Source organism: Salvia hispanica, chromosome 2 (genome assembly GCF_023119035.1).
Source record: "Salvia hispanica cultivar TCC Black 2014 chromosome 2, UniMelb_Shisp_WGS_1.0, whole genome shotgun sequence".
In the NCBI taxonomy this organism is placed as follows: domain Eukaryota; kingdom Viridiplantae; phylum Streptophyta; class Magnoliopsida; order Lamiales; family Lamiaceae; genus Salvia; species Salvia hispanica.
The window spans coordinates 2,486,917-2,514,385 of NC_062966.1; the positions used below are offsets into that span (position 1 = coordinate 2,486,917).

The following is a 27,469-nucleotide window of genomic DNA, read 5'->3' on the forward strand; positions in this document are numbered from 1 at the left end:
AATCTCCTAAATTGAGAGGAGAAAACTATGAACAAACCTTTGCTGAATTTGAACGTTAACAATTCTCTCTAATTGTTATAGGGAATAAAAGTATCATTTTAATTTATGACACAGTAAAAAATAAGGATTTAATGCAGTTGTAAAATAATAGTACTACACTATAGTAAATTTGTTTTACAGTTTTTGCACACAAGTAACAGTTACTACATTGCTTAGACTAGAAGCATGACGTACTTCAATACTTCATAATGCCAATAATCAGGACACAAGCACGATCAAAATAATCTCTGTGTCACACAATAATTAAATAAATGTACATTTATTTATAATTTAGCAGTTGTATTTTGGGGGTCAATTCTCTTAAAGTATTAGTCCTTTAATAATCTATTAACGAACATTTAATTATTTTAGTCAGAATGAATTAGTAAAATATTGATGTTATGGTCTTTGATTTAGAGAGGAAACAGGTATTTGGCTTTCAGTTCAAACTTTCGTTCTGTCTTAACGACGCAATAATGGTTATTCTACTTTTTCTAGAAAGGAATTTAAAAATTAAAAGATAGAAAGGGTCGTCCTGTTTATTATTATGTGCGGGATGGGTTGGACTTAACTTTGAGTTATATAGTAGAATGTGATATAATTATAATTTATATGACAGCTGCATTTCTTTATATTTAAACTAGAGTTTGTAAAGCAAGCAACCTAGATAGAGTTAACATGCAGAGAATTGGATGTCAAATTAAATGTTGATACTTTATATCATGTTCATGTAAACAGTGTATTTTATGTAGTAATTATATGAAATTATAACCGAAAGTATAAAGTGGATGTTTTGTTTATCCACATTCATAAAATGATATTTTCTAGCCATTATCAAGGAAAGAACAATAAATCTGTTCGTATGACATAGCTAACAATTTTTGATATGACACGATAATTCGATACGAATCTTCACGAAATTAATGGGTTTGGATTAAGTTTTATTGGGTTTTGTATCGAGTTGGTCCATTAAGAACACGATAATTTTGGGTTGGATGTGGATAACCCATTAAAAAATAATATTATTATTTTATTTTTTAAAAAAATACTCCATGCTTTATTTTAATTTTTACATTTATTGTAAATCAAGTTTAAATCGTGTAAAATAATTTTTTTATCGTTTAAATCAGGTTTATTCGGGTAATATTGGGTTCGAGTCATTATTGTGTTGTTATCGTGTCGTGTCAACCCATATTATATCGCGTTATTAAGAGTTCGTGTCGGGTGCGTGTTGTGTTCGGGGTTAAAGGCAGCATGTCGGGTTTGTGTTCGGACTAATAGTTTCCTTAACAGGTCAGGTTCGGATTAGGTGTTATTAAGTTGGGTCGATAACATGTTGATTCGATAACGACCCAACCGCAAACGATTTGCCACCCCCAAACTAACCGTTATTTTAAATATTATTTTTCTTTTTCTTTTCTTTTTAGCTGGAATATTACCTCAGTTTTCAAGTACAATCATATCATCTTCAAAACCAAATTACAACCATCCGATTGAAGAACAACATCAAAGTTTGAATTTCTGCCGCTAGACACAGTTGAAGAAGCTAAACAAAAACACATCAACAATTTTTAATCGTGAAGAATGAACGTTACAACTACACGAGTTTTATAAATTTAACGCAAGTCCTTAATGATATTAGTTGAACACGGTAGATGTTCTTAATGGCACAGGTGATCTTATTATAGTACTATACTTACATTTATCACAATTAATTTTATGATATACACGAGAGAAATGTTTAGAACACAGTTTACGTAGTAGGGCACATTGTTGGATACATTTTAAAAAGGAAAGAGTGATAGTCAAATAAAAAGAAAAGAGGCATGTTCATGTTATCTTAGTTGTATAATTCCTTAAATTGTTCATGGATCGAGATGGATCGTACAATAAACACGATCCTTAATTGCATACAATTTGGTTAGATTTCAATATGTAGATATTTTATACTCTAAAATACGTAACAAGTTTTTTAGTGTCGATATAAGAGAGCGAGTTGGCTTAGTAAAGGTGCAGTGTACCCAACTCTGTCTCATAGTTAAAGTTGAAGCGTGTGTGTACGAGTAGATAAAGTGTCTCATTCTAATACAAAGACTGAAAATGCAATGAATTAAATACACAGAATAAAATAAAATATATTAACATTTATCATAAATATAAATCACTCATCTATATTGATATAGTCCAAATATATATACTCTTAACAAAACTATTCTAATAAACATATGTGTCTATGCTGCTTTAATTCTCGAACTTATTTAATTTTACATGTGTAATGGTCTAATACAGTAGTATTATATGCACTTTTTTTTACTTTTTTTGTATTTAAAATCTACAAGATAATATTATTTTCATTATTTTTCATATATATTGATTTATCGAAAATGTATAACTGGAATGTGAAAATTATTTATTCATCCATAATACAGGTGATAATACAGGAGTATAACACAACACTTACTGCTCATATCGTGTATTCGTGTAGTTCCAACTAGAAAAATTGACCAAATATAATACAATAATATATTGGGAACATTGGGAGATGCGAAAATAAATGTCCAGGTTCCAAGTCTACTGGTCCACTGATACAGCCCATTCCATAGATTATTGTTAAATAAATTTTCATCATATAGATTTGTAAAATTGACACAAGATTTTGTATTTTTTGTACCACACTCAGTACGGTTCACTACCATTGTTTGCATACCCTGTCAAAAATCTGAATTAGTTCTAACCAAAACTGCGTTTGTATCTCTAATTTACTAATTTAGTTTCATAAACCAATAGGATAATACTCCCTCCGTCCCATTAAATATGTAACATTTGGAAATCAGTACGAGTTTGTATATAGTGTTGTTTTGTGAGTTAATGAAGAGAGAGTAAAATAAGAGAGATGAAAAAATAGAGATAGAGGTATTTCCATTTTAAAAAACGTTTCATTTTTAATGGGACAAAACTACTCGCCTAAATTACATTTTCCAACAATATTAATTTGGTAGCTCCGACCCTTTATTTTGGCTTTTCTCTAATGAAACCGACAATTTTGGCTAACTATGATTGCTAATCACTTTATTAATTATATTGGTTTTGTTTTAAAGTAATATCCATTTCTTAGTTTAAGTTTTAATTCCATTGTATTTATACTTTTTTCTTTTGGGTGCCAGGCTGCACAGGTAGATAATTAGCAAACAAATAAATCGAAAGGCTAATTATTCTATGAGTTGTAATTTGCAATTAATAATCCATATGATTAGCGCTGTTTGGCACTACGCAAAGGGGGTTTAAGAGGCTGCCACGTTATTCGATTTATTTATTTTTTCCACATACAATTATCCATATTTAATAATTTTATGGTTAAATAAAACTAGGACATGAATTATACGGGCATGCACAATATGAACGTGACGTCCCAAAATCTTTCTACCTTAATTTGGAGTTATGCAAATAAATAGATTGTCACGTGGATTATCATGATTGACTATATTTCATTATACGTCTGTGAATTAATTCTGATCAGTACTTTGTATATGAGACCTGAATTATTAGTCGAGTTCATTGAATATCTACTAATTAGTAATTATACAAATAAAACAAGCATAATAGCAAACGGTATGAAGCTTACATGTATATGTACCAGTATGATCACATGTCATTAATTAGATTAGGACTTAATCATCAGTTTATCACTCTCTCCACCTATGTTACATGAGTCATGTTACATTTCGAATTAGTACACATTATTTGAATATATCTCCGCTCCCAAAAACTAGAAATTTTTGAAAGATATGAGTTTAATTGCAAAATTGGTAAAGAGAGAGATAGAAAAAAAGTTAGTAGAAAATTGGTCAACCTCAGTAGAGAGTTCTATTTCCTATAACAGAAAATTCTATTTTTAGAGGACGGACTAAAAAGGAAAGAATTTCTATTTTTAAGAGACAAAGAGAATTTTTAGGTGAGATAAAACAACATAGTAGTATTTAATTTCTCATACTTTACTAATGTTGATTTTTTAATAGGGTATTAAAAAAATATATATATATATAGCTAGTGTTTTGTTTTTGTTTTTGATTTTACTAGGAGTTAAAGAAACTAAGAAGCCAATCCAATTTTAATTCTTCATCACTACTTATTATTTGAATCATATTTTGTTTCATATTATCTCGTGTTTTTTAGTCATATTTCATCATTTCTGGTTATCCAAAATTGCTATAGTCATTTTTATTCAAAAAAATAAACATCTATAATTTGTATCTTCTATTGTATCCTTTAATCTACTTTATTCTTTAATTTATTTTATTTTCTCTCAAGTTAACTTACTTAAGACAACTTATTAAATTTCATATTGAGAATAACGCCTCAAATAACATGAGAAAGGATAGAAGTATTTTTTACTTTTCACACCAACTATTGACAAATTTTCTTGCTTTAGAAAAGGATGGAACATAAGAGCATTGGCGCTCTGTGTAACTCAGTAGAAAAAGTTAATTTATTTGGTATGTAAACATAGTAGTTGTGGATTCTCTCGAAAATAAAAACTATATTTAATCGTAGTATAGTACTCCCTTCGTTCCCTTATAGTTGAGGCGGAACTTTTCGGCACGGAGTTTAAGAAACGAATGTTGAGTGTATTAAATAAATAGATAAAAAAGTAAGAAAAAAAAAGGTAGAGAGAATAAAGTAAAAAATGAATAAAGTAGAGAGAATAAAGTAAGAGAAAGTAAAGTAAGAGAGAGGAAAAAGTTACTATATATGGAAATGACTCAACTATGAAGGAACTTCTTGAAATGGAAAAATGATTCAACTACGAAGGAACGGAGGGAGTATTTAATACTGGCCGTATATATAGAATATTAGGGAAAGAGTGCAGCGAAGCAGTCGTAGTGCTATCCGTGTGCTGTTTAATTCTTCTTTTTGCACACGAATTATAGGCCTTGGCCCTATTCCACAAATTAAAGAATAAATGCTTTTTTTATTTCATTCTCTATTTTATTCAACTGCCACAGATAAGATAAAGAAGCTTCAAATGTATTTAGCTACTCTTTCAAATGTATATAAAGATTATTAAATCATAAACATCTGGCCATGACCCATGTGAAAGACTGCACCAACCCTCTCAATCATTTTATTTATTATTCCTATACTAGCAGCCAAAACCTGCCCCTTCTCTAAATCTATTTCTTGATCTGATTTCTTGATTTTCGTTGGATCATATTGCTAAGATAATTTTAATAAGTAGTAGGAGTATAATATTGTTGAGAAGAATATCATAAAAAATATATATAATTTTAGCATTGATTTTAAGGATATTGGTTCCTAAAATATCATAAACTTTATTTTTTTTCATGCGTTATTTTCAATCTGCAATCCGAATAAGATATTTTAGGGGAGAACTTATTCTGCGTGTGTAACCGTAAAACGCTTATGCTATTTCGAATCAAAGTTTGTGGTAATTAAGCAAGATAAAAAACCACATAGAAAGTAACAATTGTCTTAGTTGTGCCAAATAGGATAAAAGAAACTACGTACATCAGTTTGCTGTAGCGACTGATTCGTTGTGAGAAATAATAATACAAAATGTAAAATTTGTGATATTTTAGACCACTTTAAAGTTAGTGGGTGGCGAAGTCAAGGTCAAGGGAGGATGGATGATGCAAAGTTAGCTGCCACCAACAAAAACCAACAACACTCATCAACAATTTGGTCAGTCGTCGTCCAATAGTGGAAAATCTCGACTATTTCAGGAATGACAAACAACCAGAGGGTCAAAAGGCCGCATTCAATTTCGGTAGTGGCGATGATGTCATCAGGAATGATAGTGACGACCATGGCATGATATTGTTGTAGAAGCATATTTTTCTTTAAGTCCGTTACACAGAATTGAAATTGAAATTCAATTCCAAATTATTTGTTCGATAAAAATGATGTAATTGCTATGAAATTGAATTTGAAGAAATTATACATTGTGTGCATGTGTAGTGTGTGTGTGTTGTTTGTGTGTAGTGTGTGCATGTGCAATGAGTGTAGTGTGGTACCCAATTTTATAACTATTTGGAATTTTAGTTATCTACTTTTGATATGAAATTCAACCGTGGAATTGTGAGGAATTGAAATTGTAATTCAATTCCAAATCCATATTTTTGGTGGTACCAAATAGTATTGGATTTGGAATTGAAGGCTCCAATTCCTATTCCGTATGTCCAATTCAAATTCCTATTCCGCATGTCCAATCCCGTGATACCGAATAGAGTTATTCTATTGAGAATGAAAGTATTTTTTGTCACAAGTTTCACATAATTATACTCCCCCCGTCCACGAAAAATAGGACACTTTATGAATAGCACGTGTTTTAATATAGAATTGGTAAAGTAAGAGAGAAGAGTAAAAAAGTAAAAAATAAGTAGTGTTAGTAGAACGTGAGGTCCATACTATTAGTATGAGAGAAGGGGAAAAAGTAAGAAAAAAGTTGTTGAAAATTTTCTTTTTTTGAATGTGCACTATTTTTCGTGGACAACCAAAAATGGCAAATGTGCCCTATTTTTCGTGGACGGAGGAAGTATTATATTTAAATTTATTATTTGTCTTATGTTTAATCGCAAGCTTTCTTATTTAATTTGATATAGGTTTGTAGTTTCTACAAACATCAGATTTAAATGAGATGGTCGAATGTATGATCCATTTTTCTGTTGGATTGTCTGGTTTATGGCATTGATATAAACCCACAATGTAAACTGGGATTTGATTTCTCTTGTAAATTCTTGTAATGTTGGAATGAAAAAAAAAAAAAAACAATCCAGAACGAAAAACAGAAGTTGCCTCCGGGCCACAACACGAAGAGTAAGGGAGCCCCGCGCAAAGCCACCTTGGGTGCACGCAAGTTGGCACTCGTTGGCCGCAATTGCTGCGAATAGGGTGCACTGGGCAACGGGGGGGTGGACAAATTATATATAGAGTATGCGTAGGCGATCAGTATATGTAAAGGGAGACAATCTGCATTCGCATATGTGGATTGCAAAAACATTTTATTGATAGAAATCATGCTCCAACATTATAGTAATTGTGAGTGCAAACCTCAGAATATGGAATTCAAGATCTTTACCATATAGTAACTGTGAGTGCAAACCTCAGAATATGCATGAACAAGCTATGGAAGTCAGCGCACTCGTTAACAGAATCGACACAAAATTCACTGCATTGTTGTCAAGTATGCTAAGACCCGATATCCTCTTCACCGTCGGTCCAGCTTTACTCACAACCTGCAATGCCAGGATCAAATAACTTATAGTTTACACAAATTTCACTTATACTTTGAATCAATGACATTACAATAATTGCAAGCTACGTCCAGAAAATGATTCATTGTAGAAACTCGTCAAGATAGAAATTTTCATATCAAAGCCTTCAATGACATTCCACAATGGGGTCTCACTAGATATTTCCTCATCGCACTAATGGAAGACTGGCATCGTGCCACCTAAGTGAAGAAACGAGAGCACCTGATGTTTCGGAAGCATACTTCCAACTAAAACATATTCATAGACGTAACAGTCTCTAACAACTTAAATTTAATTTTAGTCAATATTCATTGATAGATTTGAATCAATTCAGTCCAAATAAAAACCGTAAAATATTATCAGTTCTCAGGTATAAATTTGTGGACGAGCACATAGATTCACTGAAGTAGAACAAATCAAGATCTGAAATATCACCTTCTTTCGGACACTGCAGAAACCACTGTATTGGAGCGTTGCTCCCAATAAAGAATCGATAACACTTCCACACAATCCCGAAAGAGCTGACACTGGTATCAACAATAGCTGCTTCATAGCTACATTGAAAGTGCAGTTGGTAGTCAGAAATCCCAAGATAACAAATGTAAGTCCAAGCACAGAGCCCGCAGCAGCAGCAGCAAGAAATCCTGCCTTTGTCACACCGCCATTGGTACCCTTCTGAACTGGCTGTATAAACAAAAGAAAGGGTAAGACACTATGAAATGAACCTTAAGGACGCGCTGAACTTGCAAATTCAATAAAACATAAGAATTTCTAACAGTAAACACAAGTAAGAAAATGATCATAGCAGTGCTTGTCCACCTTGAAGTTTGTAATAAGCCGCGGTTGATCATCACTGAGAACCCCGAGCTCAGATGACCATGTGTCTCCATTTGAGCAACAGTAATGACCAAGAATGCCACCAGCTAGATACGTCATGACACGTGATTCTTCTGAATTTAGACAAAAGTCCTGCATGCCCACTTGTGTCCAAGCAATCAGGACTAAAATTGTCGCGATACCACTATTAGAGAAAACTTGTATCCTGTAAAGTGAAGACAAATTAAAGTTATTAGTCCCAATGAAATCATCTAGAAGGCCTTATAGAGGCACTTGTCGAACTTTACTGAACACTAATTTAAAAAGAAGAGAGAAACAACTTGAATCACATTAACTAGGTCTATGAAAAAAATATATTTGGATGGCGAAACGTAATTTTTAAAAAACAATCTTCAATGAAATTAGCCAGAGCCTGAGACTTGGTAAATCAATTGAAGTTCTTGTATTTGAAGCCAGAGAAAACTCTTACTGCACCATATTATTATAAGGCCACAGCGATGCCATTGATGAGGAAAGTGTATTTTGTAAGTCATCAAGCAATTTATACGCACATAACATTTTATTTTTGCGAGAGCAAGGAAAGATACCAATTGCGTTGACCACCCTCCTTAAAATCTGCATCAACTTTCTTCTTTTTGTCCTCTCCAACTTTCGTTAACAATGAAGAAGAAACAAAGAAGGCAAGTAACAGAGCACCAAACCTACAATAATGCAAATACCATTACAAAAAACAGAGAGAGATAAAATATTATAGGCAAGCACAGGCATGTTAAAGATGTTCCCAAATATAGGAGAAGAAATGCGGATACCTGTAATTGATGGCAAAATGAATTGTCATAACAGCAAAACCAGAAAGCGCTCCAGAAAGGTCAAGGGACTTCTTTCTATATGACCTGATTGAAATTGCAGCTGAAAGAACTGCTGCAACCAATAGTTGGACTAAATTTCTTTCCATATCACCAGTTGACTCGTCCAACTACGCCAGAGGCTGAGAATAAAAATAAAAATTTTGAATTAGTGAAAGCTTTTCTGCATCACTGTCTCCCTATGACACAAATGCGACTGCAAAACAGAGCACGAATAATTATAGATAAAGCAAACCATAATAAATAAGAACACACATTTTAGGTTAGATAACTCCGAGATAGAGTTATCTACCCTAGCAAACGGACACACATATTACATGGTATACCACAGGTGATACATTTTGATGCTACTCTATTGAGCTTGTTTATCTTTTAATATACCACAACTCTAGTTCAACAGATTGGTTACTCACAGAACTGCTATTCGACGAATTTAACACCACAGACCAGTAAAACGGCACTCAAATACGCGTGGTGGAATTAGAGAGAAAATGAAACTCAAAACTAGTTTCAATTTCATGCTCCAGCATTGCCATCAACAGTAAGCTGAAAATTTTAATCTTCCTCTTAAAAACGACATAATTACTTAGGCCATGGTGATCAAAAAGTATAACAGGTTATCCAACACAAAGAAACTGTACGGACATATAAAAAACATCAAATGATCTCAAAACAAATTAACGCCTTTTAGATAACAATGGTTGCACAAATAAGATGGATTACATTAGTCACTTTCTGCATCGTTTTAGGAACCCAACTTAAACAGCAACATTCAATCAGAAAAACAAATCCCACAAATGTTTGAAGCCCTAATTTTAACTTGTTATCTTAAACAAAACTACACGATAGTATTAAAATAATAAAATCGCTATATTGACTTATGCATAAATTTTTATGAGATATACTACTAGTACTAATTGTTTAATTAAATTTCAACATTTTGATTTTATTGTAAATTAGACATATTCAACTGGATGACAATTAGTATGGCATTCAAGATGTAGGGAGCTAAGCTAAGCTAAGCTAGATTGTCTATCAGTACTGTAGGTGTTGATTACTAGTAGTACTCCCTCCGTCCGCGAATAGGAGTCCTATTTGTTTCCGGCACGAGTTTTAAGAAAAAATGTTAAGAAAAGTTGGTAGAAGAAAATTAGTGGAATAGGGGTCTCATTTATATATATTAATTTTAAATGATATGTGAGGGGAAGGAGTTAGTGGAATGTGGGGTCTCTTTACCATTTATGATAATTATGAACCGAGACTCCTATTTGCGGACAGACCAAAATGAAAAAACGGGACTCCTATTCGCAGACAAAGGGAGTATATGTTTTCTCTGGTGCTTATGCTTAGGCAGTTAACCTAATTCAATTCAGAAGATTGGAAAAAGAGAAATCAATGCATACAGAAATCCTTTCAGGAAATTGCATTAGAAAATGGGAGTATCTTCATAGCAACTTCATTGTCAGTTATTAGAAAATTTAGGAAATGGCTGACTATTGTGACCGGTACACTGAGGGGTTTATATGTAACTTCATCTCTTTTTAGGGTTACCATGAAATGTATCGGATGAATTTTGTGCGATTTACAAATTGTGAATAATCGTGTTAGATGCTCGGGCTTTAGCCCATTTCAAGGGCCAGTGTGAAAAGGTTAATGGCAAACCAAACGTAGTACTCCCTCTGTCCGCAAAATAATGTCCATGTTTGACTCAGCACGGATTTTTAGAAATTTGAAGAAAAGTTAGTGGAACGTAGGCTTCACATTTATGTGTTAGTTTTATAATAGAATGTGAGTGTAATAAGTTAGTGGAAAGTGGGGTTTATTTACCAAAAAAAGAAAAATAGCAAAGTAATTTTATGGACGGACCAAAACGGCAAAATTGGACAATATTTCACGGACGGAGGAAGTAATTTCCAGGTATATATCACTATCTTGTGCTATGCTATCTAGAAAACCCAACATACGTTAGGATTACTATGCAGATTACCATTTACTTGTTTTATAGAGTGAGATGGTAATGTACAGTATGATTGGTTTACTAAATGGATAAATTGAGTGAATTAAGGTGGTTAAATGATTTAACATAAGAATATGTTATGATGAATTAAGACATGTTAAAAGGTAATTATAGATTTGTATAATTAAAATAATATTAATAGGCTGACATGTTAAAAGGTAATTATAGATTTGTATAATTAAAATAATATTAATAGGCTGCTAGTTCTCTTATATTATATGGACTTCTATGATTAAATTGCGTTAATAGAGTGCAAATTGCAGTTTACCTTATTCGAAATTGAATCAAATTTGGAATATCTCCCAAATTTAGCATGGCGCTCTATCCCCAAAAAAATAAAGTAATATGTAAACTGGAAAATTGTCGTGATATCACTGCAATATTCACTGTATAGCACTGCAATCTGGTATTGTTTCATCAAACTACATCTAGCCAAAAAAAATAAAAGTAATATATAAACTGCAAAATTGTCGTGATAACACTGCAATATTTAATGGGAAAGAATGCATATTCTTGTGGGATAGATGAAGTATTATTTGATAATGGATCTCACATTCTAACTATTTCTTTTACTTTACATTCTTTTACTTATAAATTTAGTAGTGGTATATAAAATTAGGATTCATGTCACTCTAATTTTTTTCTTTCTTACCTCTTACTTTATTCTCTTTTTATCTTTCTATCTTTTCTTCTATCTAACTTTATACTTTCTTCATTTAACTCACTTTTAAAATAATTTTTTAAATCTCATACTGAAAAGAAATGTACTCCTTCCATCCCACTGAAAATGATTCACTTTTCTTATAGGTTTGTCTCAATCAAAATAACTCATTACTAAAAATAAAAATATCTTTATCTCTATTTTAGTCTCAGTTTCTTAATTTACTACTCTATTTAACACAAAATAAAATTATAAAAACTCTGTGTCACTCGAAGAAGGAAGAGTCATCTTCTTAGTGACGGAGGGACTAGCATAGGATGGAGTATTTCATGGATTTGAGTGAGGTCAACTTGTCAACATTGTAGACAGACACGTCGGACGCAGTGTTGTACATGCATCTAACCGGTCAAAGGATCCAGTTGATCGCAGCCGTCCGATCTGTTAATGACGTCACTCTCGTTTAATTCTTCCACACACTCAGCGTGACTGCTGTTTTTCTGTGCCGTGCTCTTCTCTGCAAAATTATTGACAAACACAGACAGCACTCCTCTCTTTCATCGCCCCGTCTCGATTCAAATTCTTCGTCCGAGTTTCATAAAAATCGAACATCCCTCATTTTGAAGATTTCTCTCTCTGCTTTAAGCCCAGATACCAATTTCTTCCCGATTCGCATTAATGCCATTCTGAATCAAGCTAATTAATGCTAGTATAAGGCAATCCAAAAAGTCGCAAAATTTTTCTTTTCTTCCCTTTTCTCTCCCACTCTCGTGGTGTGTTTTATTCTCTGTATTTCCTTTTCTTCTCCGTTTCTCTTTTTTTAGACAGTGAGAGAGAAAGCTCAGAGTGTGCAGGCGTGTGTTTGTGTGTGTATGTGAGAGAGAGAGTAAAAATCAGTCCTTTTTAATGCGTGAAGCAGAAGAACCCGATTCCCTCAACATCCCCAAGTAAAAAAGGACAGCAACAATCACTTTCCTCCCCCTCTCATTTCCTTTAACTCACACAAAAATTGAACAAAGAAATGCACTTTATCCATCTCCCCAACTCCATTGTTTCCTCCCTCTCTCAGCCGAATTTCCCATCTCTCACTCTTTCTCAGTAGATAAGGACAAATGTGGGATTGATTTAATTATCGTGCATCGTTTTCAATTCTCGCTTCGATCACCGAATCCCTCTCTGCATCTGGTGTGAAATTACCGAAACATCCTCAACTTGCGAATTGAATTTTGAGGTACTAACCAACAAAAGGGCGTTGTCTTCATCTGGGCTACGGTGATATGCTTTTTGTTGTTACGCTTCTTGAGCTACGTGTCGCCTTATATTCTTCTTTTTCTATCGTGTTATCTTTTTGCGGTTGAACTTATCTCGTCTTTGTTCGTAGCTTTGGAAGTTTGTGTTTCAAGAGAGGGATATTTGGAGCTGCAGTTGAGGTTGAGGTTTAACTTTTTGGATGTGAAATGGGCTCTGTTGCATTTGCTGGTGATGATGAGTCTCTGCCTTCTACTAGTAATTGCAAGTTATCAACAATGGTAAAACAATTTTCCATTATGATTGCAATTTGCAAGTTATGATGCTAAATTGCTAATTAGTTTCCATTTCTGCAGATTCTTGATGGATGTGGTGCTGTTAATCATGCCTCGATTCCGAGGAAGCTACGGTCCGGTGCGTAGTTATGGATGTTTCAAGTTTATCATAGTGTTAATTGGATTTACTTTGGTTAATTGGAGTTTTTGGTTTAATCATTTTTTGCAAAAGTGGAGTTTCCTACTCATCTTTTTGTTGCTTTTCTGTGTTCTTTCTTACCTTTTTGTTTCTTTACTGGCTTTTCTTGCTGGTGTTGGCAGTGGAAGATTCTCTATGTTGCTTTATCTGAACTAGTGAGGAATGTACTTTGGAAAATGGAAATGATGTGAATTTTTTTACTAACTCTTTTAGCTGTGGTGTAACTTTGACTCACTGACTTCTTCATTTGGTTTAGAGTATCTTTTTTTTGATGTTTCACTTCTCCTTTTCTGTCCAACAGTTACAGTAATTATTTGTTTAGACAGAGTTGCTGCAATTTTTAAGCACTTTATAAAATTGGCTTTTGAGGAGTATATAGTTTTGCTTTGAGTTTTGTATGAATCTCTTGTTTTCAATTCTGTAGCCATCAAAAAGCGGAGCCGTGAGTCCGTTACTTCACCATGGCTAACTTCTGGGAAGCAGCATGATGCGTTGTCAACCACAGTTTATAGAAAAGATGGTGCAAAGAAATCCAAATTGAAAAAGGTTGGACACTGCAGTTCTTAAACATTAAGCTGTATTATCTCGTTTACATAATAGAAAAAACAAAAATACAAAAAGACAAGTATATGAATGAGGCAGTTCACATTCTCTGTGGAACTGCATTTTCAGAAGAAGAGACACATCACCAAGGATGAGGAAGAAGTGGCTGAAACCTTGTATGCTTTGGCTGGTATGTTCACTAATGCAAACAAGGCTGATCACGATGAAAAGCCCGAAATACAATCTTCAGCTACACTAGAAGAAGGTATCTCCATCAATAGTTAGAGCATTACTTTCTTTTTTGGTGGTTTATACTCTTGTCAAATGCTTAATCATTCTAAATGCCTCTTTGAGCAGATACCTGTCGGACACTACAAGTCGAGACTAGAAAAATTAGCTCAGAAGTAACTCTCGGAGCTGTTTGTCCTTCAATTACGGATGTGGTCAATTCAACAGAAGAAGTCATATCCCAAACATTAGAAGCTCGACAACCTGTGCCTTTTTTTTCTTGCAAGCAGGCAGCGACCCCCGATGCTTATGGATGCAAATCAGATTCATGTCCGAGATCCACTTTAAGGTGAAGTAAAATATTTCTTCACGCCATTATTAGTTTAGCTATTTTATTCTTACAAAGTTATTTATCTTGCAGACCACTAGTATCCATACATGGCACCATTCAAAGTCATGAAGACAAAATTCACTTTGATCAGGCATGCTCAATATTTAATTTACGGTAGTATCTTACATCTAAATATGTGTTTCTAAAACGATGTTCTCGAACCTTTCAGGTCACAGCTTCTGGATTGCAGTATGGCAAAAACAAATATAATGGTAACGAACTTTCTCATTAGTTTTAGGTGCATGTAGTATTGTGTAGTACTTGTTTGTATATTTATGGGGTATGTATGCTTTCTAAATACAGATTTGTTTCCATCACCCAACTTGTCTGCAATGCAAGCCGCAAGTTCTGAGACGCGCCGCTTGTTTGAGGGCACAATTTTTTCCTCTCAGCCTCATGTCGTTGAGCACAAAATTAGTAGTGAAAAGGTACAATGCTTAAAGATAGTATTTGGAAATGGTTTGTTTGAACCCAACAAGCTAATTAGCACCTTTTAATGGTTCAGCATACTAGAGTTGCTACTGAATCGAACAACTCATGGAAGAGATGTTCAGCACACGTTTACATAAGTCGTCTCATCAAAGTCTTGCAAATATCAGACAGAAAAGAAGGATTGCCAGTGAAGTCTACTCAACCAACAACTTGTCGAGGTTCAGACAACCAAATGCTGAGAATAAATGGTAGAAACGGTGACACATATTTTAGTGCCATAGACATAGATGCTGCTGAAAAAGGTTCATCTGAAGACCAAAATGGTTTCCTTCTGCATAAGAGGCCAATTCAAGATGAGCAGATGGCTTCTGAAACCTCTGCAAAGCAGGTGAGTTCCTTGCTGATACCATCTGTATGAGAATCCGGTTCTTATCTGAATGCTATAATTTTGAAGGGATATGACTTTTTATCTTTGGGAATGGGGATTCGTGGTTTGGACACCAGTGAGAGTGCAAACGGAGCAGGATGTTTTCTCGATCCTCCTAAACAGTACTATATGCCATACATGCAGTCACGAAACCAGTCCCCGATACTTTGTTCACTGCCCCCCCGGAATGGTTATTCTTCATCTTCATACTATAAGTCAGCCTCCTCGCAAGCACAACAGGTAACTTGCTGCGATTTCCAAACTTGATTGTCATTTTAATTCGGTTATGGATCGTTCCATTGATGATAGTAATGACAAGAGAATTCATGCTTGATCGATGCTGCAGCTCTCTCAGTATCATAGCAGCAGTTTCACAGACAGAACAGGACAGTATTATAACACGGGAGGAGGTGGTGAGCTTCGCCTTCCAGACTGGAGAAACGGAGCTGTGCTGAACTCTCTGTTCCCACATCTGCATGCTGCTCTGGGCTCCAAGTTTCAACAACTCTCACCTTCACAACAGCAGGTAATAGCTATCAACGCGTCGTTGCCTCTGAAAAGGCATCACAACCTTCCTTTGGGATTCGAGAGAAATGGAGCCGTATTCCAACCTGAAAACATGCACCTTTGACATGGATAAGTTACTATCAACATGCTTACTAAATATATCATCATTTGTTCATTATTTCTTCACATTTCGGTTCGTTTTCTGTTTACCTTGACGACTTGTGACCCCTCAGATTATATGAAACTTGAGTCTTGGATAAATCTGCAGCAAATTTCCTTGTCATGGCTTGTAAATTTTCTGGAGATTTACTTTTAAGTGACAGAACACTGAAACAAGAGTTACCAAACAGCTCTGATATTTTTTGAACTGATTGTATCTTGTAATAACATGACATGACTTAGCAATGGCACTAAATTGCCTTTACATTATTGGTTGAATTTTGTTCTTACTATATTTTTATTTTATATATTTCCAAGAGCAATTTCGGTTTTTTTTTACCTTTAAAAAAATTAATTCTCTCCATAAATATTTACATCATTTTGCATATCTAGCTTCATCCCAATTCATTTATTCTTCTTCGTTAACTCTCAAAAAGTCAGAGGCAATGTCATAGTAGAAAGGACTGATGTAGCGCTCTCGTGGACTCAAGGCCTCGTGTACGGAGGAGGTAACATATTCGATGAGTGCATGCACGTCGCGACAGAAATGAGGCAGGAGTGCCTCAAAACCTTTTGTAGTGGGCTCATCGAAGCCTTCTGCAATACATATTTGAGAAGACCGGGTGTGCATATTGCCCAAGGATTGTTGAACATGCACGAGCAGTGCCACGATTTTTCTAGAATGGAGAAGTGCCTTCACCAGTGGATACAAAGGCACACATCCAACAATCATCCTCTAAGTAGTCACTGGCTAACATTTACGGATCGTACATGTATTCTTAGGCATGACCGAGTTGAACTATGACATCAACGTCCCGAACCAATCACATGAAATTCGGATTGTTCAATTTTACTTGCAAATACAAAATTATAATTGCATGGGCAATTCACAAATGAACAAAAGTTGCGATTTAATTAGTTACTTTTATAAGTTATGGGATTGACTAGAAGTCAACCAAAAGTTATGATTTAAATGACAAATTTTCCTTATTTATTTGCAAGTAAAATTGAAGATAAAAATGACAATTTGTAGTAACACTCAAAATAATTCATTTCATTTTTGCAGACATTCTCAGTTTTTTTTTTTCGGTTTAATTTTGATTCTAAATTAGGATAATTCGATTTGGTTCATTTTTGTAAAACTCGAACTCGATTTTATTTATTTTCAACATAAAAAACCAAACAAACCAAAATTTGAATGCTACCTCTCTCATAACACCAAGTTCATGTAATAGTGAATTTATCAAAAGTACTCAACTATGAAAGACTGTATTTTAATCCTATTTGTCATATTTCTCATAAAGTTATTGATGTTCCTCAATATTATTGCCCATCATATATAAATGATTTGGTACCAGACCAGCAAAGAGAGGCCAATAAAAATGCAGTATTTCAATAGATAAGAAATTTTGAAGGTTGGACGTCTTTGTCAACCACTTGATCATTGTGGCTAACAAAACAAAGGGCCCATAGAGCTGCAAAAATCAATGCTGATAGATGGAATTAGTAGCAGCCAAAAGAGCAGCTCCAATACCAGATCCATCCTTAGAGTGTTGTACAATTATGTTCTTCGATACCTCCGGCCCTAAAATCTCTGTCACTGCATCTTGAAGGTACCCTCTGTACTCGGGATTATGCTCGTATAACCCTCCATCCATCGCCACCACCGTTCTCTTACCAAACACCGCACCTTTTGAATCTCCCTCCATCTTCTGGAGAATCCCTACGATTCCTGCCCCGGCCAACCGCCCCCCACGTTTTGTAATGGTCTCACATATGTCTACTACTATCTTCCTCGACTCCAAGTTGGAATTCACCTGACGGATATGCACATATCAGCTGGGAAATTAGTAGTGTGGCACCAATCACTAATAATAGCTTTTCATAATTCGATGTTTTTCGTTATAGGTTCATTATTGATCAAACTATGATATATGATCAAAATTTTGATTGTAGAGCCATAAATGGAGTTCTACCCCAGCCACGTCGTAGAGGATTGATCCAACGACTTCAAGATCTTTAGACGAGTCCTGTTGCATGGTGCATACGTCTGGTGTCCTACAAGGTATAGTTAAGGTTACAATTCTAAATCAGGTTTCTCAAACTAAATAAAGAAAATTCGGAGAATAAAGCTATAGTAATGCAAATTACTATTGCTTACTGGAAAATTAATTTGAAAATATTCATGATAACAATAGAACAATGTAACCTTTTCTTATTCCTTTTTAGTATACCTGAGAGAAAATGGGATCTGTAGCTTTTCTGGTATGGAGTCACCGAATAATGTAGCATCTTCGGCCATTCTGTGCAACACTCGTCTAACAATCTCACCAAGATACATCCCAGAAATTGTTTTCTCAAATATCTGTTTCCAATTTCGTTGTATAATCAATCAGGAAATGCACATAGCAGTAACACTACGAAAGAATAAAAAAATAAAATATGGAGGTGAACAGGGCTGGCTGGCTACCTGTTTCCCGGGATTGATGCTGGCAGCATCCATTTCTCTGTCAAACTCGGTCAAGGGAAGACCCCTCGAGAATGCCCCCCATTCAGTGTTTATAATCTAGTGGTTAAACAACAACACATATTCATAATGATATCACGAATTACCAACAGACGCACATATAGCCACATACCGTAGTTCCACCTGCTGATTTTGGGGCACGCAGCTTGGGAATGTTGTCTACGCACTCCACATAGGAGGCGTTGGTCCCCGTTCCTAGAATGACCGCGACCATAACATCGTCGTCCCAGTATCTAGCTCCGGCTAACGCTCCCACAGTATCATTGACCTAACTTAACACCATACAAAAAAACGCACCAACAATGAGCAAGAAGCCACAAGTGTTTGCGAACGAGGTCACAGCACGAATGACAATGTACCAAGGCAGAAACTCTCATATTCAAGCCCTGCCTTCTCATAGCCTCATTCAAGCAGGCGACTACGTCTCTCCCTTCCTGAAAAGCAGTAAAAACAAGGTGAGACCGACCTTTCTTCATTTAGACCAATAGAGAAATGAATACTCACAGTTCCGGAGACTGCAAAGCCTTTCGTCCACTTGATGAGAACGCCAGAGTTAATCGACGTCTGTTTCACTGCAAAAGAGAAAGTAAACCCCACTTCCCTCGTTCTTCCTTGGGACAACTCAAACTTCCCGCCTTCCTTCTCAACGAATTTCGCCAGCTTAGATGCTATGAAATCGAAAAGCTCCTAAAGAACATGATCATAGATAATTATATAATTAAGAGTATTTTGGTACTAAACATATGACCAAAATACGAATTTGGTCCAAAACATTCACTTTTTGAAAAACTGGTCCATAACAAATGAAAATGTCAACGAAGTGGTCCTTTTTTTACGGTTCCATAAAAAAACTAATGGTCAAGGCTAATTGCACATTTCCGTCAAAAAAGGACCACTCCAATAACAAGGATTTTATTTGTTATGGACCGATTTTTCAAAAAGTGAATATTTTAGACCAAATTTGTATTTTGATAAACCAAAATTGACCTTTACTCTATAAATAAAACAACGAAGCGACCTCGGAAGTAGCAAACAACAACTCCTTAGGGATGGTGACTTGATCGAATTCAGTGGCCACCACTCTACCTTGGTTCCCTCCCAATTGCACTCTCATCACTCGGAAATTGGTACCGCCGAGATCCAAAGCATAGTATAATCCATTCTCATCCCTTAATCACATCAATTTACCATTCCAAATCAATTAAGGATCACACTAGACATGTGCATTTTCAACAATTACAGCATAATTGCAGTCGTATTGAATCGAATGTGGCTTCAATCAAGGTAATAGGAAATGAAATTCATACCCGGTGGGGAGGGAATCGACGAAGCTGAGGATCATTTTGAGATCGGAGGCGCCGTCGGCGGCCAGGCCGGCGCGCATGTCGGCGGCCATGGCGGCGGAGACTTGGCGCAGGAGAGGCAAGGGAGTGGCGCAGTCATTGCGCAGCTTGGTGAGGATCGAAGCGGGCGAGACTGCGTTGGATGATCGCACCATCATCGCGAGTCTCGGGCGTGGGGGCGATCGCGGTAAATGGAGGGGTGGGGCGGCGGAAGTGGCGGAGATTACCGACATTTGCGGTTGCGATCACGAAATGTGTGGGGAAGAAGAAAGAGAAAAAGTAAGCAACCAACTAGCTAGATTAATGGCGTGATCAACACAGAGCTAAGTAACTAACACTCACTTCCTTCAGACAAACTATTCTTCATACACAGTATAATTAATAAAATAAATAAATAAACTTCTATAATTAAATAAAATATATTTGAGGTCATATATTTGAGATGTAATATTATTTTCAGTGAGAATTGCATTGCGTGGAGTGTCTTGAATTTCCATTTAAATGAATCGACTTTTTATTTGTTAAAATTGAAGTGAAATTATACTTTACGTGCATTTGTATGTTAGTGGAAATGAAGAAAAAAATTTACTCAATTTAATAATTTTGGAAATATGTATTATCGTTTGAGTGTGTATTTCTGAGTGTTTATGATGTGTAGATTAACATACAATAAAAATTAACGAAAATTCAATGAATTTTTGTGTGTAAACAAAAATTAACGAAAATTAATTAGAATTGTGTGTAAACAAGAAATTTTGTCCTGTACTAACATAATTGAACGGAAATTACGATGCTAACATGACACAAATGACCGTTATTAACTGGTTATTATCCAAAAATTTGGATCTCCTTATCCTCTATATAAATATTAACTACACACATCACTAAATAGAAACATATATTATATGTTTGAAATAATCTTTTCAGTTTTCACGCACTGTGCCACTAGTTTGAGAATTATGACAGTGGCACTAGGGGTGTCAAAACGGATACTCACGGATATCTGCACCTGACGAGTCGGGTACCCGATCCCGATTTCGGCCGAAATTGTTGTCCTGATATCCGACTCGCACTTTGTCGGGTATTATCCGATACCCGAGTCGGGTATCCCGCACCCGACACGGCGGGTACCCGACCCGACCCGAATTTTTTTGTTTTGAAAATCTATTTTATTATTATTATTATTTGCATTATCTTCCACAATTTAGTAAGTATGTGTATATATATGATACTGTATGTATAATGCACATGTGTGTAGCTTGTAGTATATATTAATAAAATACATATGTTATTGAATATATAATATTGGTCTTTATAGGCGGAAAAACAGGCTTTACTCATAATAGAGGAAAATTGAAAAAAAAAACATAGGTTTAAATCAAAGTCATTCGCTGGGATAAATTAAAATTTATATTAATATTAAAAATTGAAAAATATTAAATTATAATCAGATAATTTTCGGGATTGTCGGGTATCCCGAGCGGGCATCGGGTATACCCGATACCCGCAAAACCAAAAATATGACTACCCGATCCCGACCCGTTACCCGTTTCCGTCGGGTAGCGGGTATCCGACACCCGACGGGTATCGGGTCGGGTGTGTGGGTACCCAATACCCGCTACCCGTTTCGACACCCCTAAGTGGCACTGTGTTCTTTTTCTTCTTCTTCTTCTTATTATTATATAATTTAGTTTTTTATTAGTATTTTTTATGCTTATGAAAAGTACCCAAACATACCATTCTTATTATAGAAAATGCTAAAAAGAGACATAATAAATATGATCATAACTTAAATTTGTTAGTTTTATTTTTTTTTATAAAAAAATAACCAAACATACCAAATCTTATTATAAAAAAATGCTAAATATGAGACATTAAATAAAGAGTAAAGGCCAAAATTGGTCCTGAACATATGATCATTTTACGTTTTTTGTCCTAAACATGATTTTTTAGATTTTTTGGTCCTGAACATATGGAAATTTGATCATTTTGGTCCTCCGTCAATATTTCCGTTAAAAACTAACGGTCAACGACTTTAATCCCGATTTTGACCAAATTAAACTTTTAATTCTAATTTTTTACTCCCTAATTAGGGGTGGGAATACGGATATTGGGTATTGGATTTACCCATACCGGACCCGATACCTACAGGGTTTTGGATACCCAATATCCAATTTTATGGGATTGGGTATGAGATTGGATATTGAAATTTGAGATAAATCGGGTATTGGATAACCCGAATGGGTATCGGGTATTACCCGAATATCCAATATATTATTTAAATGCATTTTTTAAATTAGGTTTAAGCGTTTAGCAATGAATGCTTCTATGTTTTGCTTAGTTGTTTAATGACTTTTACGTGTTGCACAACCAACTTATATGGTTTTTATATTTTATTTAATTATTTTGACTTTTGAATTATATTATTGGTTGCTTCTACAGTTATATTAAATGCGTAACTTTTATTATTTTACTTAAATATTGCATAATCAATCCCCAAAAAATATAATTGTATACTTTAAAATAAATGAAACATTAAAGGTATTAGTCAATTTAAATATTTCTATATTTATTTTAATATATAAAATTTGAATTTTTTTATTAGTTATTAACAACTGTAAAGAGTCGGGTATTTGGGTACCCGATACTATACCCGGAGCGGGTATTGGAGTACCCGAAAATATATCGGGGCTTTGGATAGACATCTCAATGATTTTTGGGTTTGGGTACCCGGTTTTTTCAGGTCGGGTATCCACGGATACCCGTATTCCCACCCCTATGACCCTAATTAATTCCCTAATTATTTTAATAAATAATATGAAAAAATAAAAAGAAACTAGTTGACCTGCGCCCTCTCCATCCTCCACACCCCCGCCAACCTGACCTCCGCCGCCCTCTCCACCACCGTATTCCTCATCGACGCAGACTCCGGCGACCGCCTCACCTACTCCATCTTCCTCCAGCACGCCACCTCCCTCTCCTCCTCCCCTCACTTCACTCATCTCCAAAAACGACGTCGCTTTCGTCCTCTCCCCGTCCTCTACTTCTCCCTCCTCTCCCTCGGCGTCGCAATCTCTCCTTCCAACCCGCTCGCCTCCACGCACGAGCTCGCGCAGCAAATCCAGCTCAGCTAACCCTCGATCGCCTTACCAACTACACGAAATCAATCTCACCTTCAAACGCTGCAAATTCCCCAATAAACAACAAAAAAAACCCCCCAAAAAACAACAAAAAAAAACCCCCAAATTCCTCCTCCATCTGCAACGATGATGCACATGACCTTCTACTGGGGCAGAAGCGTCACCATCCCCTTCGATTCATGGCAGACCAATTCCTAGCCGGGCTACTTCCTCTCTCTCTTCGCCCTCTTCCTCTTCGGCACCTTCTACCAGTACATGGAGGAGCGCCGCCTCCGATTAAAGCTCCTCTCTGTCGCCAAACCCCCTCCTTCCTCCGCCGCCGAGGCTCCTCTCCTCAACAAGCTCGGCTGCCGCCGCTGGGGGCCCTACCAGATCGCCGGAGCGGTTCTCTTCGGAGTCAATTCGGCGATCGGGTACTGCCTGATGCTGGCGGTAATGTCGTTCAATGCGGTGATGAGGCGGTCGCCAGAGTCGGCGTCGATGAGGAATGCGGTGGTGGAGAGGGCGGCGGAGGTCAGGTCGGCGGGGGAGTGGAGGAGGGAGAGGGCGCAGGTCAACTATTTTCTTTTTATTTTTTCATATTATTTATTAAAATAATTAAGGAATTAATTAGGGAGTAAAAAATCAGAATTAAAAGCTTAATTTAGTTAAAATCGGGATTAAAGCCATTGACCGTTAATTTTTAACGGAAATGTTGACGGAGGACCAAAATGATTAAATTTTCATATGTTCAGGATCAAAAAATCCAAAAGATAATGTTTAGGACCAAAAACGTAAAATGATCATATGCCCATGATTAATTTTGGCCTTTACTCTTAAATAAATATGATCATGACTTAAATTTGTTACTTTTATTTTTTTTATATATAAAATACCCAAGCATCCATAGCTTAAATTTGTTCGTCGCACATTAGTTATTGAATAATTATATAGTTTAGTTCTTGTTTTACCTGCATATCATTAATTATTACTCCTACTATGTTATATTGAAACATAAAGTATGTATACTTATAAAAAGTACTCCCTCCGTTCCGCTTTAGCAGTTCTATTGAATTTTCTATCCTCTTTATATAAAAATAATAAAAAATAATTAAAGTGGAGAAATGGTAAAATAAGAGAGATAATAATATAGATAACACTATTCTCTATATTATTCTTTCTTTTAATTTACCATTTCTCTTTTTTAATTATTTTTTATCATTTTTACAAAAAGATGATAGAAAAGTTAATGGGACTGTTAATGCGGGACGAGGGAATAAGTGTATGTATGGCTACTATGGGAAGTCTAAATCAATTAGCATATCATATTTTGAAATTATTCATTTATTTCATTAAAAAAAGTTAATGTCTCATTAATTAGCTAGTATGATGTGAATAAATTCCACCTTTTGAAATTATTATTAATGTTTGTTTTTGTGTTTCAATTTAAATTTGGACCGTTGGCCTCTGTTTCTCCACTACTCCACACTTCTTCCCATTCTCATAAATCATAATGCTATGAAACCAAACTTCCTGCTATATTTTTCACCAACTCAACGGCTTGCATTCTTACGATTCCACTCACTTAGATGGGGAAACGCATTCCCCTCCAAAAAGCTTCCAATCGCGAACAAAAATGGGATAAAATTTTCAACGCCTTGGTTAAACTCTCCCAGAATCTGCAGAACGAGAGGCTGATTCTTGAAGAACGAATTAAATACTTGCACGAATTCATTTATAAGGTAAAACTATCTCCAATTAAATCCATGTATACTGTCGTAGCAATAGGGTTTTTGCGTCAACTGCCAGTAATTGGGGATTACAATTAATGTAGATGAAAATGGAGCAGAAAGTTAATTCTTTCAAAGCAGAATTAAATCTCGGTTTCAAGGAAAGGGAATCCATCATTTTTAAGCATAGATATGGTCAGTTTTTCTGGTTCCACGAGGATTTACCTTTTTGATTTATTTTTAATTTGATATGTTTGTGTTTTGGGAATTTATCCAGGGATGTTACACTTTTGATGATTATATTGATTTATACTATAAATTGCATAGACTTATAGATTTTGTTTATTGAAAAAACATGGAATAATTGTTACACATATGATCAAGGATCATGTTATCTATCATGCTTCAAATTTGATTTCTTTTCTTTCACTTTCCAATTTTCACTTCTTATTGCAAGTTGCAATGCATTTTTATCTTATGTAAGCATTGCTTCTCTGTGGAATGCAGAGAATGCTGAGAATGAGGCAGCTGACTTCAGAGAATGGTGTGACTATCTTGTGCACAAGTGTTCAGGGCCTAGTGTATGTTCTATACACTTTGCACGCTTGATGGTTTTCCCGTTATATAAATGAATGCATATGTTCTTTTTGTTCAATATTTTCTTGCAATGTGCAGGGTGTATCGAGCGATATTAGCAATAAAGGTGGAAACTCGCTAAACAAGGTGGCACTTCAAGATGAGGTGAGGATGCTGAAAAAAGAACTTGAAAAATCTAAAGTGGCGAAGAACTCTGAGATTTCAGCTCTCTTGGCAGAGAAGGAGGTATTGTGGAATCAGTATGAGCAAATGGAGACCAGCCTCACTGAAAAATTGAGAAAGGAGCGTGATGAAGCTAAGAAAGCAAATGAAAAGGCTCAGATTCTTGTAAGCAAGGCCGATGAGTTACAAATATCAAATGAGAAGTTAAAGGCCAGTATCACTACGATGGAATCTGAATCAATTAAAAAGAATGAGGAAATTGTCAAACTTAGGAAAGAAATCGAAGCCTTAAATTCCAGATCAAGGTCAGCTTCAACGTTACTGCGTCCCTCTAAGGGTGATGCTGTACCATCTTCCATGCGAGGCAAGAAAAGTAGCATCACTCGTGGAAGCACTGGAAAAGGGAGGAATGAATCAGATTCTTCACAAACCACTAAGAAGGTATACAAAGGATCAAACCCTTTTTGCTGCAAACATATTACTATGTGTCTTGCATAGCATATAACTAAATGCAAATGTATTAGAAACTTGATCAAAGAGATTGCAAGCATGTCGTTCTTTAGTATCATGAGTGAGATCTGACAGTTCACTCTATAATGCCATGATATAATGATGAATGCTGGTTCCTTTGGCTGAGCATCACAACATGGATAAGTTTTTTGTGCTTCTATTTTTTGAAACTAATCAAATGCCTGGAAATGACTAAATGTTTCAAAATCTTAAAGCGTTTTTTTCTGAGTATGATATTGGGTCCCAGTTACCTAATGTTGCTGCTATGCGCTCTTATTTTGGTTGCGGAGAACCTAATTATTACTGAAGAATGATTCTTTCCTTTTGGTTTTGGTGGACAAGTGCATAACTTTCAAGCGCAGTAGGTTCTGCGTGATAAATACGAATGGTTGTCATGAGAAACTCCTACTCTCTGTGGAGTCTTACTTTCATCGATATAAACCATTTGAATTAGTAGACTAGTAACATCTTCTGAAACCTGTAACCATTCCTTTGTGATATGTGGTGTCCCTTGTTTGAATCCTTTTCTTTTCATATATTCGTTTCCCAGATTTGCTTAACTTTCTGCAAGGATTGTATGAAATCTCTTTTGACTTTGAAGTATATCTCAGTTAAGTACCGAGGTTTCTTACCGCATCTAATAGTGATGGTTTTCAATGCAATAACGTGTCACATTTTATTGCAGACGACTCGTACAAAGCCAGGTGCTCATAAGTCAACTGGAGGAAAGGCACCTAGGAAGCGGTTGATGTTTGATACGCCTATCTTTTCCACTTAAAGATCGGCTTAGCAAACACCTGACATTTAGCAAGTATGTGTGTTTCTCTGTCACGTAATCCGTTTCAACATGACCAGAATATTCTACCATAGTGAAGTCTAGCAAACCTCCTGGAGAACTGATGGTTAAATCTCTAACATAAACTGAACAACTTATGAAGGACTGAAACTTGAATGTCGAAGTGAGTGGGAGTTTCGCCTGAGGTACATTTTGGCGTGTCTTGAATGCCCGTACGGCCTATGGTCTCGCCACATTCAGGCTGTGCGATTCTCTTACAGAAAATGATGTTCGAATCCAAAGCCTCCTTTCTTTTCTCATGTCTCACTTGAAGGGAAGTGGTTTGCAGGGAGGTAGTTGTTGTTAATTCCCAAATTGAAGAATTAATCTTCTCCAAAGTACTTGTATCTAGCAGCTGTCTGTATATATATTTTTACTGTGTAATTACTTAAATTTTCATACTACAATAGTGTCTTCCACTTGTTGCTTGTGCTATTATTTCTATCAAGGTATAGAAATATATCACTTCTTTAAAATTGATCAAGATATTTATATTTCATTTTAGTTTTTTAAATTTAAAATTGTACTTTTAACCTAGAGATGCATCAT

At 35.5% G+C, this 27,469-nt stretch overlaps 4 protein-coding genes across 9 annotated transcripts; 2 read left to right on the forward strand and 2 right to left on the reverse strand.

Moving 5' to 3' along the window:
• Positions 1–6,744: 6,744 nt before the first annotated feature.
• LOC125205902 (protein PGR-like) lies at positions 6,745–9,162 on the reverse strand. Of its 3 annotated transcripts, none has more exons than XM_048105095.1 (6): positions 8,957–9,162; positions 8,735–8,848; positions 8,130–8,352; positions 7,746–7,994; positions 7,136–7,292; positions 6,745–6,953 (listed from the first exon to the last, which is right to left on the reverse strand). In XM_048105095.1, the coding sequence occupies exons 1-5, from the start codon at positions 9,100–9,102 to the stop codon at positions 7,161–7,163; spliced, it is 864 nt and encodes a 287-aa protein (XP_047961052.1). In that variant the 5' UTR covers positions 9,103–9,162; the 3' UTR covers positions 6,745–6,953; positions 7,136–7,160. The 3 variants fall into 3 exon arrangements, with proteins under 3 accessions (XP_047961052.1, XP_047961051.1, XP_047961050.1); XM_048105094.1 differs by having other exon boundaries at positions 6,745–7,026; XM_048105093.1 differs by lacking the exon at positions 6,745–6,953 and having other exon boundaries at positions 7,040–7,292.
• Positions 9,163–12,217: 3,055 nt separating this feature from the next.
• Positions 12,218–16,407, forward strand: LOC125205901. 3 transcript variants are annotated; one of them, XM_048105091.1, is made up of 12 exons: positions 12,218–12,960; positions 13,070–13,217; positions 13,293–13,350; positions 13,835–13,956; positions 14,083–14,218; positions 14,311–14,530; positions 14,603–14,663; positions 14,742–14,784; positions 14,876–15,000; positions 15,078–15,392; positions 15,459–15,671; positions 15,778–16,407. In XM_048105091.1, exons 2-12 carry the CDS (start codon positions 13,146–13,148, stop codon positions 16,060–16,062), a joined length of 1,650 nt encoding a protein of 549 aa, XP_047961048.1. In that variant the 5' UTR covers positions 12,218–12,960; positions 13,070–13,145; the 3' UTR covers positions 16,063–16,407. The 3 variants fall into 3 exon arrangements, with proteins under 3 accessions (XP_047961048.1, XP_047961046.1, XP_047961049.1); XM_048105089.1 differs by having other exon boundaries at positions 12,218–12,919; XM_048105092.1 differs by lacking the exon at positions 12,218–12,960 and having other exon boundaries at positions 12,992–13,217.
• Positions 16,408–17,468: 1,061 nt separating this feature from the next.
• LOC125204422 (hexokinase-2, chloroplastic) lies at positions 17,469–20,269 on the reverse strand. Its single transcript, XM_048103085.1, has 9 exons — positions 19,932–20,269; positions 19,643–19,793; positions 19,129–19,311; positions 18,984–19,058; positions 18,737–18,892; positions 18,568–18,663; positions 18,332–18,462; positions 18,074–18,155; positions 17,469–17,914 (listed from the first exon to the last, which is right to left on the reverse strand). The coding sequence occupies exons 1-9, from the start codon at positions 20,198–20,200 to the stop codon at positions 17,582–17,584; spliced, it is 1,476 nt and encodes a 491-aa protein (XP_047959042.1). The 5' UTR covers positions 20,201–20,269; the 3' UTR covers positions 17,469–17,581.
• Positions 20,270–24,592: 4,323 nt separating this feature from the next.
• LOC125207960 lies at positions 24,593–27,339 on the forward strand. 2 transcript variants are annotated; one of them, XM_048107483.1, is made up of 6 exons: positions 24,593–24,828; positions 24,921–25,011; positions 25,324–25,397; positions 25,492–26,016; positions 26,771–26,896; positions 27,024–27,339. In XM_048107483.1, the coding sequence occupies exons 1-5, from the start codon at positions 24,676–24,678 to the stop codon at positions 26,861–26,863; spliced, it is 936 nt and encodes a 311-aa protein (XP_047963440.1). In that variant the 5' UTR covers positions 24,593–24,675; the 3' UTR covers positions 26,864–26,896; positions 27,024–27,339. The 2 variants fall into 2 exon arrangements, with proteins under 2 accessions (XP_047963440.1, XP_047963439.1); XM_048107482.1 differs by having other exon boundaries at positions 26,771–27,339.
• Positions 27,340–27,469: the final 130 nt, after the last annotated feature.